A 12,932-nucleotide genomic window follows, 5' to 3' on the forward strand; every position below is an offset into this window, starting at 1 on the left:
AGAAATTTTTCAGAACAACTAAACCAATAAGTTTAACCCCCAAAAGAAGATGCAGAAAATGCAGACTTTTTTTCAGTTTACATGCCTGTTTTGGGTACAGATTTCAGGCTGCAGGCTTAAAAACAGTGGTCCTCTAGCTTTTTCTTCTTTTGTTTGCATGTTCTTTTTCCCCCTCATCTTTACTTGCAGGTTCGTCCTGCATCCCACTGCAGTGTGAGAACAGTGCTCCTGGAGAATGTGATGAATGTAGGAAGAAGGAATTGAGGAATTCCGTAGATGGGAATGTCCTGAATGTGAAAAGGACAGTAGTATATGCTGATGGGGAGGTGAAGTGTGTACAGATCTCTACCAAAGACAAAAGTTAAGGACAGAGATGACACATCCACAGTCAATTCTGTGCTCCAGGGAGGTGAAAGGGCTAGTGTAATGTTCTAGGCATGATGCGAACACTCAGCAACATGAGCTCCAGGCCCTTCTCTGTCTGCTCCCAACTTATTCACGTCTTGCAACGGACCTCTAGAAGACAAAATGTTTCTAGTACAGTCATACAGTACAGCTGAAAAGGGGTAGGAAGAGGTAATGTGGACAGGGTATGCGTATCTAACACTGAAAACTCAGCATCCTGAAGCACCACGTCCCTTCCCGCTCAGTTTCCTGGGGTGTGTGTCTATGTGAGAAAGAAACTGTGTCTTAATGCCAGGCCGGGTGACTTCCACCCCATTCTTTCAGGGGACTGTTCCGTTAGCCGAGAAAACCCATTTTCTGGAACTTTTCCTATTGTTTGGCCTAGTAGAATAGCCTGCTTATTGTGCTAGACAATTACTTGCGTCGCTGGTGACATCAGGACATTTCTTAGCTATTGCTCAGACAGATTTAAATATGACATGACCCTTAACATGACCTCCACTCTGTCTGTCCCCATGGCCTCCTTGCTTTGCTTTTCTCTGCGTTTACTCTCTGTTTTTCCAGAAGACCCTTATGTTGTGCATGTTTAATGTTCCCTTTACAGCTGATGGAGAGGGGTCTGCTTAAGCTCTCAACTGTTCTCTGTAGGAGAGAACTGTTCTGCCTTGACTGCAGAGGAAACTTGGGCTCCTCACATGTGCACCCATATGTAACTCTTGAGAGAAGGCAACACAAATGTTACTACTTCCCTATGGCAATGATTTAAGGGAGTGGATCATTTTACCTTGTATTCCTCTTGCTTTTGTAGAAAAGGACTCCCCGCCAACAATCGGAGTACCCACGCTATCCATAGTAGCCTCTACAGCAAGCTCTGTCGCCCTGATTCTTCTCTTAGTTGTGCTGTTTGTTTTGCTGCAGCCGAAGCTGAAGTCGTTCCATCACAGCAGGTAAGTGTAGCTGGGCTCAGTGGCATCCTGTTTCTTTGCAGCAGAAACCCATTAAGGTACTTCGTTTAGGCCTTCAAAAAAACAAACAAAAAAACAACCCTGGGGTGGTTTTGTGGCTTTCTCAGAGATCATATATCCTTGTATCATCATGAGCCAAGCTCTAGTTTTATTTGCTACATCTTCCCATCTCCAAACAGCCCTGTGAGTCAGTGGGATAAGGGGCAATTCCCACAAGAGGCTATTTTTTGTAGTGTCAGAAGGCTCATCAACTAAGCTAGAGTCTACATTTAGATTATAAAGGGCAGGGTGGCGAGAAGGACTGGGGACAGTACAGTTTAATTTCCAGGAAAGAGGAGGCAGTGTTCCTGTGTCATATTTAAGCCACTGGCCTAATAAACTCAGAGCTATGTGGCTATGACATCTTTCTCTTTACTTGCTGATTTGAGCTACCTGTCTGTGCGTTTCCAGTTAGAAGGCAGAGGACTCTGGGTTTTACAAAGTTTGGTCTTGCTGCCTCCCTTCTGACTTGCCATAAACACAGTGCCTGTGTAAGAAGGTCCTGCCCCACACTGCTGTGTTCCTCACCTTGGTGGCACCTCTGCCCCGTGGTTCAGCAGTAGCCTGAAACAGTGGTCTGTAACACCCACCTGCGAACACCGTTCTACCATGCCACCTAATGAGTGGTTTCCTTGCTCTTTGTCCTTGGCCTTGAATGTTAAAAGTTATGGAGCCCTCTAGTTTGTCTATAGATCCATCTCCAGCCTCTTCTGGCCTTGGATGACCACCAAAGTAAGTGTCCAGGTATATGTGCTTCTCCCCCAGTCTGTCTCTGAGATCGTCTGGTCCTGAATTCTGCCAGTATTGATGATTAGATACACGTGCAAATCCCATGTGGTTCCCTGCTGCGGGAGGAGAATTCTCCTGGCCTAGGTTTGTGGATGAGAGAAGGGACCCCGCTGTAACATCGCTGTCAGCTGAGGTCAAAAAAGTCACTGTTGGGCTCCTCCTGAATGAACTGCTTATGCTCTTAAATAAGAGATTCGGCTGTCCAGCAGCAGGAAGGTTCAAATTCAGTCACAGGACTCTGGCCCATCAGCCTAGGTTGATTCACACGGTGACAATTTAAGAGCTGTCAGCTCTTAAACCCTTGCCAGCAGTTATCTCACCAGCAGCATAGGTGGTAGAACAGACAGTGCTTGGTGTTTCAGAATAGAGCAGTGTAACAAACTGAAATCAACTGCGGTCGGAGTTCTCTACCTATAAGCAGAGGCTCTGAGTCAGATCTTTCTCAGATTTAGCTGTTGAGGCAGGAGGCGTTATAATCTCTTCAGCTCTAGCTATTAAATCCGTCAGGCGCTGTGAATTACAGTCACTGATTGTGTTTATGGCAATTGGCAGTAGAACTTGTTTAACCTCAGTAAACCACCATTCATGTTTGTCCATTCTCCCCTAAAAAAGTCAGTGGTGAGCGTTAGAGTTCCACTGTGGCAGAGGTGGGAAGCTATTCTTGGTAACATACATATAAAATATAAATGTTCAACTTGTTTTTTTTTTTCCCCCTTTTGTCTCCTCCTTTTATTTTTTGAGGCGAGAACAAGGAGTGTCTGGGGACCAGGTCTCTATCATGGTGGATGGTGTCCAAGTGGCTTTGCCATCGTACGAAGAAGCAGTGTATGGCAGCACAGGGAACTGCATTCCACCCTCGGACTCCCGGGTGCAGATTGTGCTGTCCGAAGGAGCTGGGCAGAACGGAGCCAGAGAGCTGCAGCAGCAGGACCAAGGGGCTTGCAATGGCCTTGACAGAGAAGATGAGGCCCCCGGACACTCTGGACTGTGTGAAGCCAGTGGCTCTCAGCGCTCTGAAACTGTTCTTGTGCATCAGGCTGCTACCTCTTCCTGGGTAGCTGGCATGGCTAGCAGTAGACCTGTACAGAAAGAACTCCAGGATTCAGAAAGCAGTGACATACAGAGCCTTTTATCACTCACTTCCTCTGAGGAATACACAGATGGTATGTGGCTTGGGCAAGGAGCACTGTATGAGACCTTTTTAAGAGTAGGTTCTGCAGTGTGACCGCATAGCATGAAAACAGCAAGAAATACCCGTATGTACATGTCCGGCACCAGAGGAGCTTTGGAAACAGTCTCTGTGGCATGTTTCGCAACATAAATGTGCAAGCAGTAGTTAATACCTTCTTCTGAAGTATGTGGCTTTGAGGGGAGCCTAGGGCAGTCTGAAAAGACTGTTGGTGTTCTGCTGCTCATTCTTGTCTCAGCAAAGGATTTGCAGAGAAATGCCAGCCTCCAGCGTTGTGGAGGCCTTTGCATACTGTGCGAAGGCAGTAAAAGAGCTGCATTTGTGGAAAAACAAGTTGGTGAAAGTGGGAGGATATGCCTGAAATACAAACCCCTTGTGATGTTTAGGCTTCTTCATTTTTAGATCACCTTAGTAAGTAGCTTACTGCCACAGTGCATATGGTGCTGCAGCCCTGGCATGTGAGAAAACGTAAAAGGGGTGTGCTTAGTACAGGGCAGAGGTGCTGCTCTGTTTAATGGCCCGTGTATCTTGCATTCTTGACTTCTGTTCTGCCCCAAAGGAGTTGCTTTACAATGATGTGAAGATGCAGTTTAAGATTGCTTCTGCAGAGACTGCTGTGTCTTTAGGCAAAAAAATGTAACTGGCTCGTAGATAGCTCAGGGCAGCACTTTTTTCTGTGCTGTCAAGTCCTCCAGCCTTACTAGTGCCACCCAGAAGCCTTGCAGTAAAAATAGTTAAAGGGGATTTCCACTGAAGGGCGGAAGTGGCAACGTGTCCTGAGATGGGCATTAAACCTCCGGTAAGCAAACAGTGGAAACAAAAAAGCAAAAGTAGCACTTACCAAAAAAAAAATAAAAAATAAAAATCTACAGTGTAGAAATTAGAGGGTGTTGCCTCTGCACTGTGTCATTTTTATCACTGCCTGGAAATAAACATTGCCTCTGATGCAAGTTGTACAGATAGCCCCAAATAGCAGGAGGCCATAAGACTTGTGCTTACAGCTCAAAGATGAGGAAGCTGCAGCTGCTGGAGGAGGTTGCATTTCTTCAGGTCAGATAAGGCCAGGTGTGATCCATGTACCCCCAGCCATCCCTGACACAGCAAGAAAATTCTCGTCTCAGACGTTTTGAGAAGCTAAGAGGTTGGTGAGGTTATGAGAAAGAAGAAAGGGAAGTTATTACCCTCTCCTACGCAATATCGAGGCTTTATGGGAATACTTTTTCTTTTTGTGGGACTCCCAGTTCAAGAGGAATGTGGAGAAACTGAACAGGCTCTGTTGGAGGCCTGCCAAGATAGGCAGGGGCCTGGGAGGGAGCTGGGCTTAATCTGGTGAAACACAGAGTAACTTGACAGATTCAGACTGGGCATTAGGAAAATATTTCCTGCTAGGAGGGTAATGCAGGACTAGACAGCCCGGCAGAGAGGTGACGGAGTGTCCCTTCTTGGAGACTTTCGAAGCTGGAGGTGGTGATGGTCCTGCTTGCAGAGGCAGATTGGACCAGAGCCCGGCAGAGGTCCCTTCTGTGCTACAATGACAGGAGGAACACTGCATTATCACGTAGTGAAAATGGGAGCCTGTCTTGCTATCAGCAGTAGATTTTGGTGTGTGTTGAATGACAAAAGTTTGACATTTTCTTTTTTTTCTTTCCCCACCATTCAGATATTCCCTTGTTGAAGGAAGCATGAGGCCTGCTGTATTTGCCTAGCCTTCTCCCTCTTGGATTTCTTCCTCCTCCCTTCCCCCTGCCTTCGGGACAGAAGCACTCTGTGCAGCCTTCCCCATCCTCGCGAGCTGTGCCCTGGATACCTCCAAGCAGAGACGCCCTCAGCTGAAGATCCAAAGGATGTCACCAGGTTGCCTCCTGGATGCACCACTGGGGCTGGTGCAGTGCTGGCTTCCCCATTCCGTCTGCATCAGGGGCTCAAGGAACGTAGTGGATTTGAGCTCTCCTCTCCTTTTTCCCAGCCAGTTGTTTGACAGCAGTCTCTGAAAAGAGCTGCTCTTTTCTTGTGCCTTTCTCCTCCTCACACCGGCTTGTTGCAGCTTATCAGCCTCTCTAGCCCTTCTACTGCCCAGAGAGGGCTAAAACCGCTTGCTCACTGGGTGCAGACAGTTTATATATACGTATATATGTTATATGCTCTTCTTCCAGCATCCTCTCTGTAATAGGGCAGGACAACATGCCTCACTGGGACTGACGCTGGGCTTGGGAGGGATTCCAGGTAAGGGGCAGCTTGTAATGCCTAGAAGTGTCTCAAATGAGATGGGCCATGAGGCAACTTGGCTGTGCAATAACAGTTGAGAATTGCTAGAGCACCGAAGGCTGAGAAGTCCAACGTGTAGGAATGCCCTCTGCCCTCTTCTCAGCAAACACCTCTGCAAGAGTCTGCTCCTGAAAATCACTTCTGTCTCTTCTACCTGTGTAGCCCACCTGGTTATGCTGTGTTTCTGGAAGCTGTGACTGGGACTGTACTGTTGATAAAACAGCCCTTTCAGCTTTGTCCTGTGCCAGAGTAGCTCCTGATGTTAAGATTGTTGGGAGGGTCTTGGAGAAAGGACAATGGTTAGCAGCATCCAGAAAGCTTGGAGGATCTGGCTTTCTGTGAGCCGGTGGCATCAGGACTGGAACCAGATTTGTGGCCCCACTCTTCTGAATAAACCCATTTCCAATTGGCTTTCCCAGTTAAGGTTGTTCTGCACTAATGCTTAGGTTCCTTTGGTCGGATCTGCAGGCAGAGGTAATGCTTTCAGATGTGAGCTGGAGGCAGTTCACGTGTTTGCAGCTGTCGAGAGAAAAATGCCCATAGGTGGTGAACGCTTTGTGCCACTGGTGCAATCCCACACTACCTTCCCGGTCACACCAGGTACTTTGTTACTCGAATCCTGGGTAACTGCCACCTAAGAGGCTATTGTGTCTTCCTAGCTCCATATAGCAAGAGTGCTGTTTTGCCCTAATGGGCCTACAGAGAAGGGCTTCTTTGTTGTGTGGTTGGGGCACAACCACATCTACAAAGTCTCTTCTGAATACAACACAGCTGCCCGTTGCTGCAAGGGAAGTTTGGCTGCATTGACAGTAGTACCCAGGGACACCACAGCTTAATCCTGAACCTAAATTTTAAAGATTGCTTTAAGTTCTTGCAGCAGGGAAAACAAAATACAAAAATATGTATACCTCTGCCCCCCACAGTTATCTGCCAGAATATCCTGGTGGCTGTTAACAGGACTTCGTTTTTGCAGGAAACCAAGTTCATCTGGGGGTGGGTGATACAATCACAAAAGCATGGAAGCTGTAGGGTTCTTCAGAGGGGTGCTCAGGAAACTGGGTTCCACAGAATTGGTTTCAGCCAGAAGAGTTGGCTTCTTAAAGGCAGGTACTTTGTCATAACTGTCTCGAAGTAACCAGGAGAGTGCCCTGTGAGAAGCTGCTAAATTTTTCATTTGAGTTGAAGGAGCAAAATGTCATGGCCTTACACATCATGTGGTAACTTACAGGTAAATAGGGATACTCCCTTTGCTGCTTTGCTTTTGTTTCGTGACCCTTACTATCCTCATTCTTGTTGCTCCACAAATAATGTTGGCAGAGCACTTGGTAAAAGTGACACAACACCTTAAAAAGAAAAGAATAATCACTGCGGCTCAGCTCCAGTTCCTGGAAATGGGGACTGGCCGTAGTGTCCAGCCATGCACCTGCTGCTCCTGTTCCTGATGAGCTGTTTAATCCTAGGACAGCTGGGACAGCATGTGCGTGTGGATGGAAGACTCCTATTTTCCCCATCCCTGTTTAGAGGGATATTAATAATTTAAAAATGCAGCATTTTAAACTTCCTTCCCTGTTGCTCACATTATCTTGCATTAACACAAGAATTTGGCAAATCCAGTTTGGGTATTTTTTTGTTCAGGTGGGGTGATGAAAGTCCCGTGTTGTTTTACAGTGGGCTGTTGTGTTTTAACTTCAAGCACTGTAGAGGGCAAATGTTTACACATCTATTATTGGAATTTTAGAAAACGAGTGTGGGAATGTTCCTATTTAGTTTTTAACTCCTACCTTAAAAATGTTCTGAGCTTGAGCAAATTGTCTTATTCACTGGTTTTATCAGGGCATATGGAGAGACTGAGCGAGTGTGCAAGGCTGAGGGAAAAGAGTATGGGACTTTTTTTCCTGCTACCTAACCAGCTCCAAGTAGGACTTGCTTTTTATGTATTTAAGGTCCTGCCTCCTGAAACTGACCTTGAGCAATCAAGGTGTAAAAGTCAGGTACGTGCTGTCTGCTTGCAGGGAGCCGTCCTTTACCCCAGTACCACGTTGGTGAAAGAATCCCTTAATGAAGCTGGAAGCTGATCCCAAGCCTGACCTTGCCCTGGACGAGTGCCTGTTCTGCTAGCAGAAAGCATGCACCGTGTGGTCCTGCCTCTGCTCTCTGCTGTAGGAAAGTAAGCAGCTGCCAGGTGGGGAGAAAAAAATCGGTTTGGGTGGGGAAGGGAAGGCAGCTGCACAGAAGAGGGAGCGCTTTAATTTTGTTTCACTTAAAGAAATTATGGGAAAATGCTTCACTAAGAGGGAAAAAAAAATGTGGAGGTGGAGGGAAGCATGCAAGCATCGGTCTTGTGATCAGGCATAAATAGCATAAATAGTCAGCTTCTGTTGGCTTGTAAGAGGGTGAAACAGCAGCTCCCGGGCCGGGCTGCCTGCTGTGCTGGTAACCCCAGCTGACTCTGCCAGTGCTTGCAGAAGAGTCCTGGCCTCTGCAGCCACGTCTGCAGCAATGGCCCCAGAACCGCTGCAAGCCAGAGCGTGGAAAGGGCTTTGGGGTTATTGCATTCAGTTTCGAGTTTACTTCCTTACGAGATGAGGTAGAGTGGCTGGGAGAGGAAGCTAAGACTTAGTTGGCTGCCTGATATCTTTTTTCAAAGAGGAGTGAGGACTCGCTTTATTTACTGATTAACAAGTGATTGCTGCTCAGGTTTGCTTTTATTCTGCAGAGGCTGGAGGATTGTGAAGTCCTCAGGGCAGAGGCTTAGGAAGAACTAAATTGCACAGTCCTGCCTTTCCTTATTTATTGTGGGAGCAAGGACCTAGACTTAGAGATTCCTCATCCTGAGCTCTGCTCCCCCAGGAGTGTTCCTCGCCTCTGAGCAGCGTGAGCCCCGTGGGCAGGTGTCATAGTTAGGTGCAGCCTGGATCATCTTGAGGTGGATGGGGAGCGCAGGGGCTTAGCCTTGCAAGGTGTCAGCTGGTGGGTGATTTGCTTTTTGTTGTTCTTTTGTTTATTTACTGCTGGGGCCACAGCCCCCTTACCTGCTTTCCCACCTATGCCTGACAAAAAGAATTCCAAGTGAGGCATTTTTCTTACTTACCACTCCCAACATGATCGTTTCATCTTCTGCCACTCGTGCAGGATCTTGTGAAATTCAAGAACATTAAAATGATTTGATTACATTGGAAGAATAAAAATAGCACTTATTTGTAAAGGTTTTTTCATTTTTGGAGTCCAATATTTTAAAAAATTAAAAGGGCATTTCAGAAGTTCAAAGTACTATGTGCAATAGAAAAACCTCCTTGCTCTTTCAGTTTATTTTTTTTTTGGATAAAAAATAAAAATGCAGCCTACTGCAGTGTTTCCAGCCCAAGTACTGGACTGGTCTGAGAGAACCAGAAAGTGAAGCTGACAGTAGCCCATGGGGAAATGCATCATGAAGATGAAGCTCAGGTCAGATGATGGGCTGGCTCGGGTTGTGCCAGAGCCTCCTGCCACCTCGAAGTGGGTCAACAGCACTGGTGAGAGATGTTTTCATGTGCTCTGGTTTTAATTAGTTTGCAAAGTTTAAGAAAAAAAAAAGACACTAGGAGGAGAGACATTCTGCAGCAGGCAAGCCTGTGGAGTTGTTGCTGAGTTAAAACTTGATGAATTTGGGAGGGAGAGGGGCTTAGTGCGTTTCTATCCTTTTGTAACCACCAGGGAGCTTGCTGTGCAGAACGTTTGCTTTGCAAGCATGCTGCTTGTTCAGCCATAGCACATCTCTCCTGAGGTTTCCCTTTAGCCTTTCAGCACCAGCACAGTGATTTTTTTTTTAATGCTTCTGGAGCCTTTATTTGGCCTTTCAGCACGCAGAAGTCAGCTGTGGTAGGAATAAGCCTGTTTCACTTCTCATGGGAGGGAAACATTGTAAGTTGCTCCCAGAGGTGGGTGACATGGGACAATACTGAGGGCTGGAGCTGTGAGGGGGTGACAGGCTCAGCCATTGGAAATAATCTGGGATGGTCAAGCAATTTGCAGTACAGAAAAGGGAACACAAGAAGGGGTGCGGGGTGAGGAGGAGCTGTGACTACAAGGAGAGATACTGCAGCCTAACGAGAGCCAATGCCTTCATGACCAGGTTTTAAGGAAGCTTGTGCTTTTTCTAGATGTAGGAGGTACCAGCAGGCTTGCTGTATAAAAATATTACTGTACAGCTAGATTCACACTGAAATCTCCTTGCTGACCTTCTTAGAGCATACATGCAAAACCTTGTTTTACTGTTCTGGTTTTACAAAATCTGCCTTTTTACTCTCTCCAGATTATCTAATTAAATCAATTTCACTTTCTGGTTTCTGTATATAAATGCAATAAATCCCATTTATTTTCCACATCTGCCTCACCCCAGCCTCAGCCTTTCAGCCCTTCCCAGGGAACCACGTATTGAACATCTTTGTGAAAACCTTTGCTTGCAGAAAACGTTTATTCTCTATGAAATGCTTTGAAAGTGCAGAGAGGTTTCCTAGAGCTGGCTTCAATTTAATGCATATTTTTATACAGGAAATAAGTCCTCTTCCAGTCCTTCATCCCCTCCTACACCAGGACAGAGCACGACATTTCTCACACTTCAGGGCCCTGTGTTCAGCACTGCTTCCAAACTTGACCCGCTGCAGGTTATGTATGGATCTATATGCCCGCCGGAGTGGGCTCTCCTGATGCTTTTGCATTTGCTTTCTGTAGGCTGTGCTTTTGCTTCTGTCCTGGGGTAAGCAAGGACAGAGGCAACTGAGCTGTGCTGGAAAATGTTTTAGTTCTGGTTCTCAAGTTTGCTTCATTCAAAAAGAAAACAAAGCTAAGTTGTCTGTGAGGCAGACATCCTATGATGCAGTGGGTAGACTGCTGGTAGTTGCTGATGCAAATGCAAGGGGAGCTTGATTGCCTTTGGTGCATTAATCTTTTCTTCTTTCCTGTATGTGTTTTTTTTATCTGAATTGCACCACTATGGAATTATTTGCGGAATGGTACTCCATATGTATGTGGGATTTAAAATCAGAACCATAATTGATGGTGTGCAGGATGTCACTCAATCAGTTTTATTTTGCTTTATTTTATATATATTTTCTGGTATCCTGTACATTGCAGTGGGTGTGAAGATAGTATTTTAATATTTGTACAAAGTTTAATTTAATTGTTCTATGTATATAACTGCATTTCTAAATTAAAAAAAAAAAAAGTTCTTTTGAAGTGAAGCTGTAATCTTTGTGTATTTTTTGAACTGCTCGGGCCTTACGGACTGGAGATCTAGCAGCGCTCAGTCAGTGATTGAGAGGACACGGCACCATGGCTTGGCTCTCCCCTAGCAGAAATGCCTGCACCATAGGTCCCTGGGCAGGGAGGAAAGGCAACAGCACTAAAATGTGAGGGGGAAACGCCATGAGATGTGGGTTGGATGAAAGTTACGGGGAGGCCTCCCAGGGGGAGTAAGGTTGGGTGTGAATTTGATGTCAGGAGGGAAGAGGCGTTTGGGGAGTGTTTGAAGCGACTGCTGCGTGGATTTCCTTGCAGCCCCTGGTGTGCCGGACCTGGAGCCTGGGCTAATGGCTCCGTACGAACAGCCGACGGTCACGGCTGTGTCTCCATCCATCAGTGGGGCCCTTGGGAGCAGTAAGCCAGGGAAGGCTGGCCAGGCCCCTAACAGAGGGGAAGGGGAGAAAGAAAGATGATGTATGACATGGGAGGACTTCAGAGGGGAAGAAGGGTTGAATTAAGTGGCTGTTTAATCTTGGAGTGTAGGTAATGGGAAGAGTATATATAGGGAGGATGTTATTTTTAGAGGAGAGGTCTCACTGGCAAAATACTAATCCAAAGAGAGTTGCAGGACGGCAGAGGAGACACTGGAGAGACAGTCTGGCTAGTTGTGCTGCCCAGCAGGGCGGCAGAAGTGGAAACCGAAGAGGAACAGACACCTGTGTGTTTGGTGAGAGCTCAAACCTCTGCAGTCCCCTGTTGTTGCTTGTGTTATTTTAAAGACTGAAGCACCCTTCGAGGCAAGTATAGTGATGAGAGTTCATTTATTTTTTTTCAGATGTATCAGCGGTGGGATAGGAAAGGGAAGGAGATCATTTTGGCCACCTCATTTAAAGCAAAGTCCAGAAAGATGCTGTAAGATTTCCATTTACTCACATGTATATTTTTATCTGCGGAGGAACAGGCAGGCTGAACGAGGGAAGAGGTGACACCTGCCTTCCTCCCACCTCCATTTATTTTTCAGGTCATACCCACAAGCAAGTTGATCTTGCTGTGGCTTCGCTGCTGTGAAGCTGGAGCTGCACGCCCTGTGCTGGCTCTCCTGCACGTGGGTAGGTGGCACGTGGGAGCTGGTGGCCTCCAGGCATGGCTTGAATTGCTGCTGGGCTGTGGTCTCCTGCTGCAGCAGTGCTGGCAGCCAGAAAGGGGCCTTTGGGTTGTTTTGCAGCTCTTACCGTACCAGCCCTGCTACAACACGGGCTTCAGCTCTTCACCAGGACCGAGCACATCTGGAAGCGCTCGGCCTGCTGTGTGCCGCAGCGCCGCTGTGGGAAAGCTTTGTTGTGGGGTCGTGCTATCATGTTGTCCCATGACAGATCGCAGCCTTGCTGCTGCTGGAAACCTCCCCTGCGCTCCCGGCTCTCCCAGCCGCTGACCTGCTGTTAGGGCTGTCACAAAACGCAGGTTTCCCCCTCTGAAAGCTGGAGGATGCCTGCAGGCCATGCGTCAACCCCCGTGCTTTGCAGAGCAAGTGTGTGCGGGCCGCAGCTGGCAGGCAGCTGGCTTTGCTTCTGCTCTGACTCCTCCACCCTCCCTCAAGGAGGCCCAGTGTGCTGCCGGTATTTCAGAGGTGTACAATGTTCATTTTTAAACCCAAGTAGTCAGGCTGAGGAGAGCAGAGGCTGGATTTGGGAACAGCAGGGTCAAGGGAGGAAAGCTCAGGCAGCGAAGCCCCCTCGGATGGGCCCGGTGGGAGCCAGAGGCAGAAGCCTGGCACCTCGGGGTGGTGGCGCTGGGTTTTGCACCTTGTTCTCAGGTCCCTGGTACTCTAGACAGGGCAGCAGGCTGCACAGGTGACTTCCCTCTGCCTCCACAAGCTGCCTGAGCAGGGTGGCAGAAATGTCCCTGTACCAGCTGCTTCCAACAGAGTTGCACCCCTGGGTTCAAGCCTGCTGACAGAGTTGTTACTGTCCCACCATCTGCATCTCCACTCATGAGTGTAGCCTGGCTCCAAAGAGTTGCTAACTCCAGGAGGCTTTAAAGGAGCTGATTTGGTACTGAAG

General features: G+C 47.4%; 1 protein-coding gene across 7 annotated transcripts in view; it reads left to right on the forward strand.

The window, feature by feature from the left end:
• Positions 1–7,014, forward strand: part of SUSD6 (sushi domain containing 6) — a 78,056-nt gene extending 71,042 nt beyond the window's left edge. For all 7 annotated transcript variants that reach the window (XM_035539081.2, XM_035539092.2, XM_035539085.2 and 4 more), the window contains 3 exons: positions 1,214–1,352; positions 2,940–3,361; positions 5,048–7,014. In XM_035539081.2, coding sequence (XP_035394974.1) covers positions 1,214–1,352; positions 2,940–3,361; positions 5,048–5,073 — 587 coding nt within the window. In that variant the 3' untranslated portion in view covers positions 5,074–7,014. The remainder of the gene's footprint in view (positions 1–1,213; positions 1,353–2,939; positions 3,362–5,047) is intronic.
• The last annotated feature ends 5,918 nt before the right edge of the window (positions 7,015–12,932 follow it).

The sequence above is a fragment of the Cygnus atratus genome, chromosome 5 (assembly GCF_013377495.2).
Source record: "Cygnus atratus isolate AKBS03 ecotype Queensland, Australia chromosome 5, CAtr_DNAZoo_HiC_assembly, whole genome shotgun sequence".
In the NCBI taxonomy this organism is placed as follows: domain Eukaryota; kingdom Metazoa; phylum Chordata; class Aves; order Anseriformes; family Anatidae; genus Cygnus; species Cygnus atratus.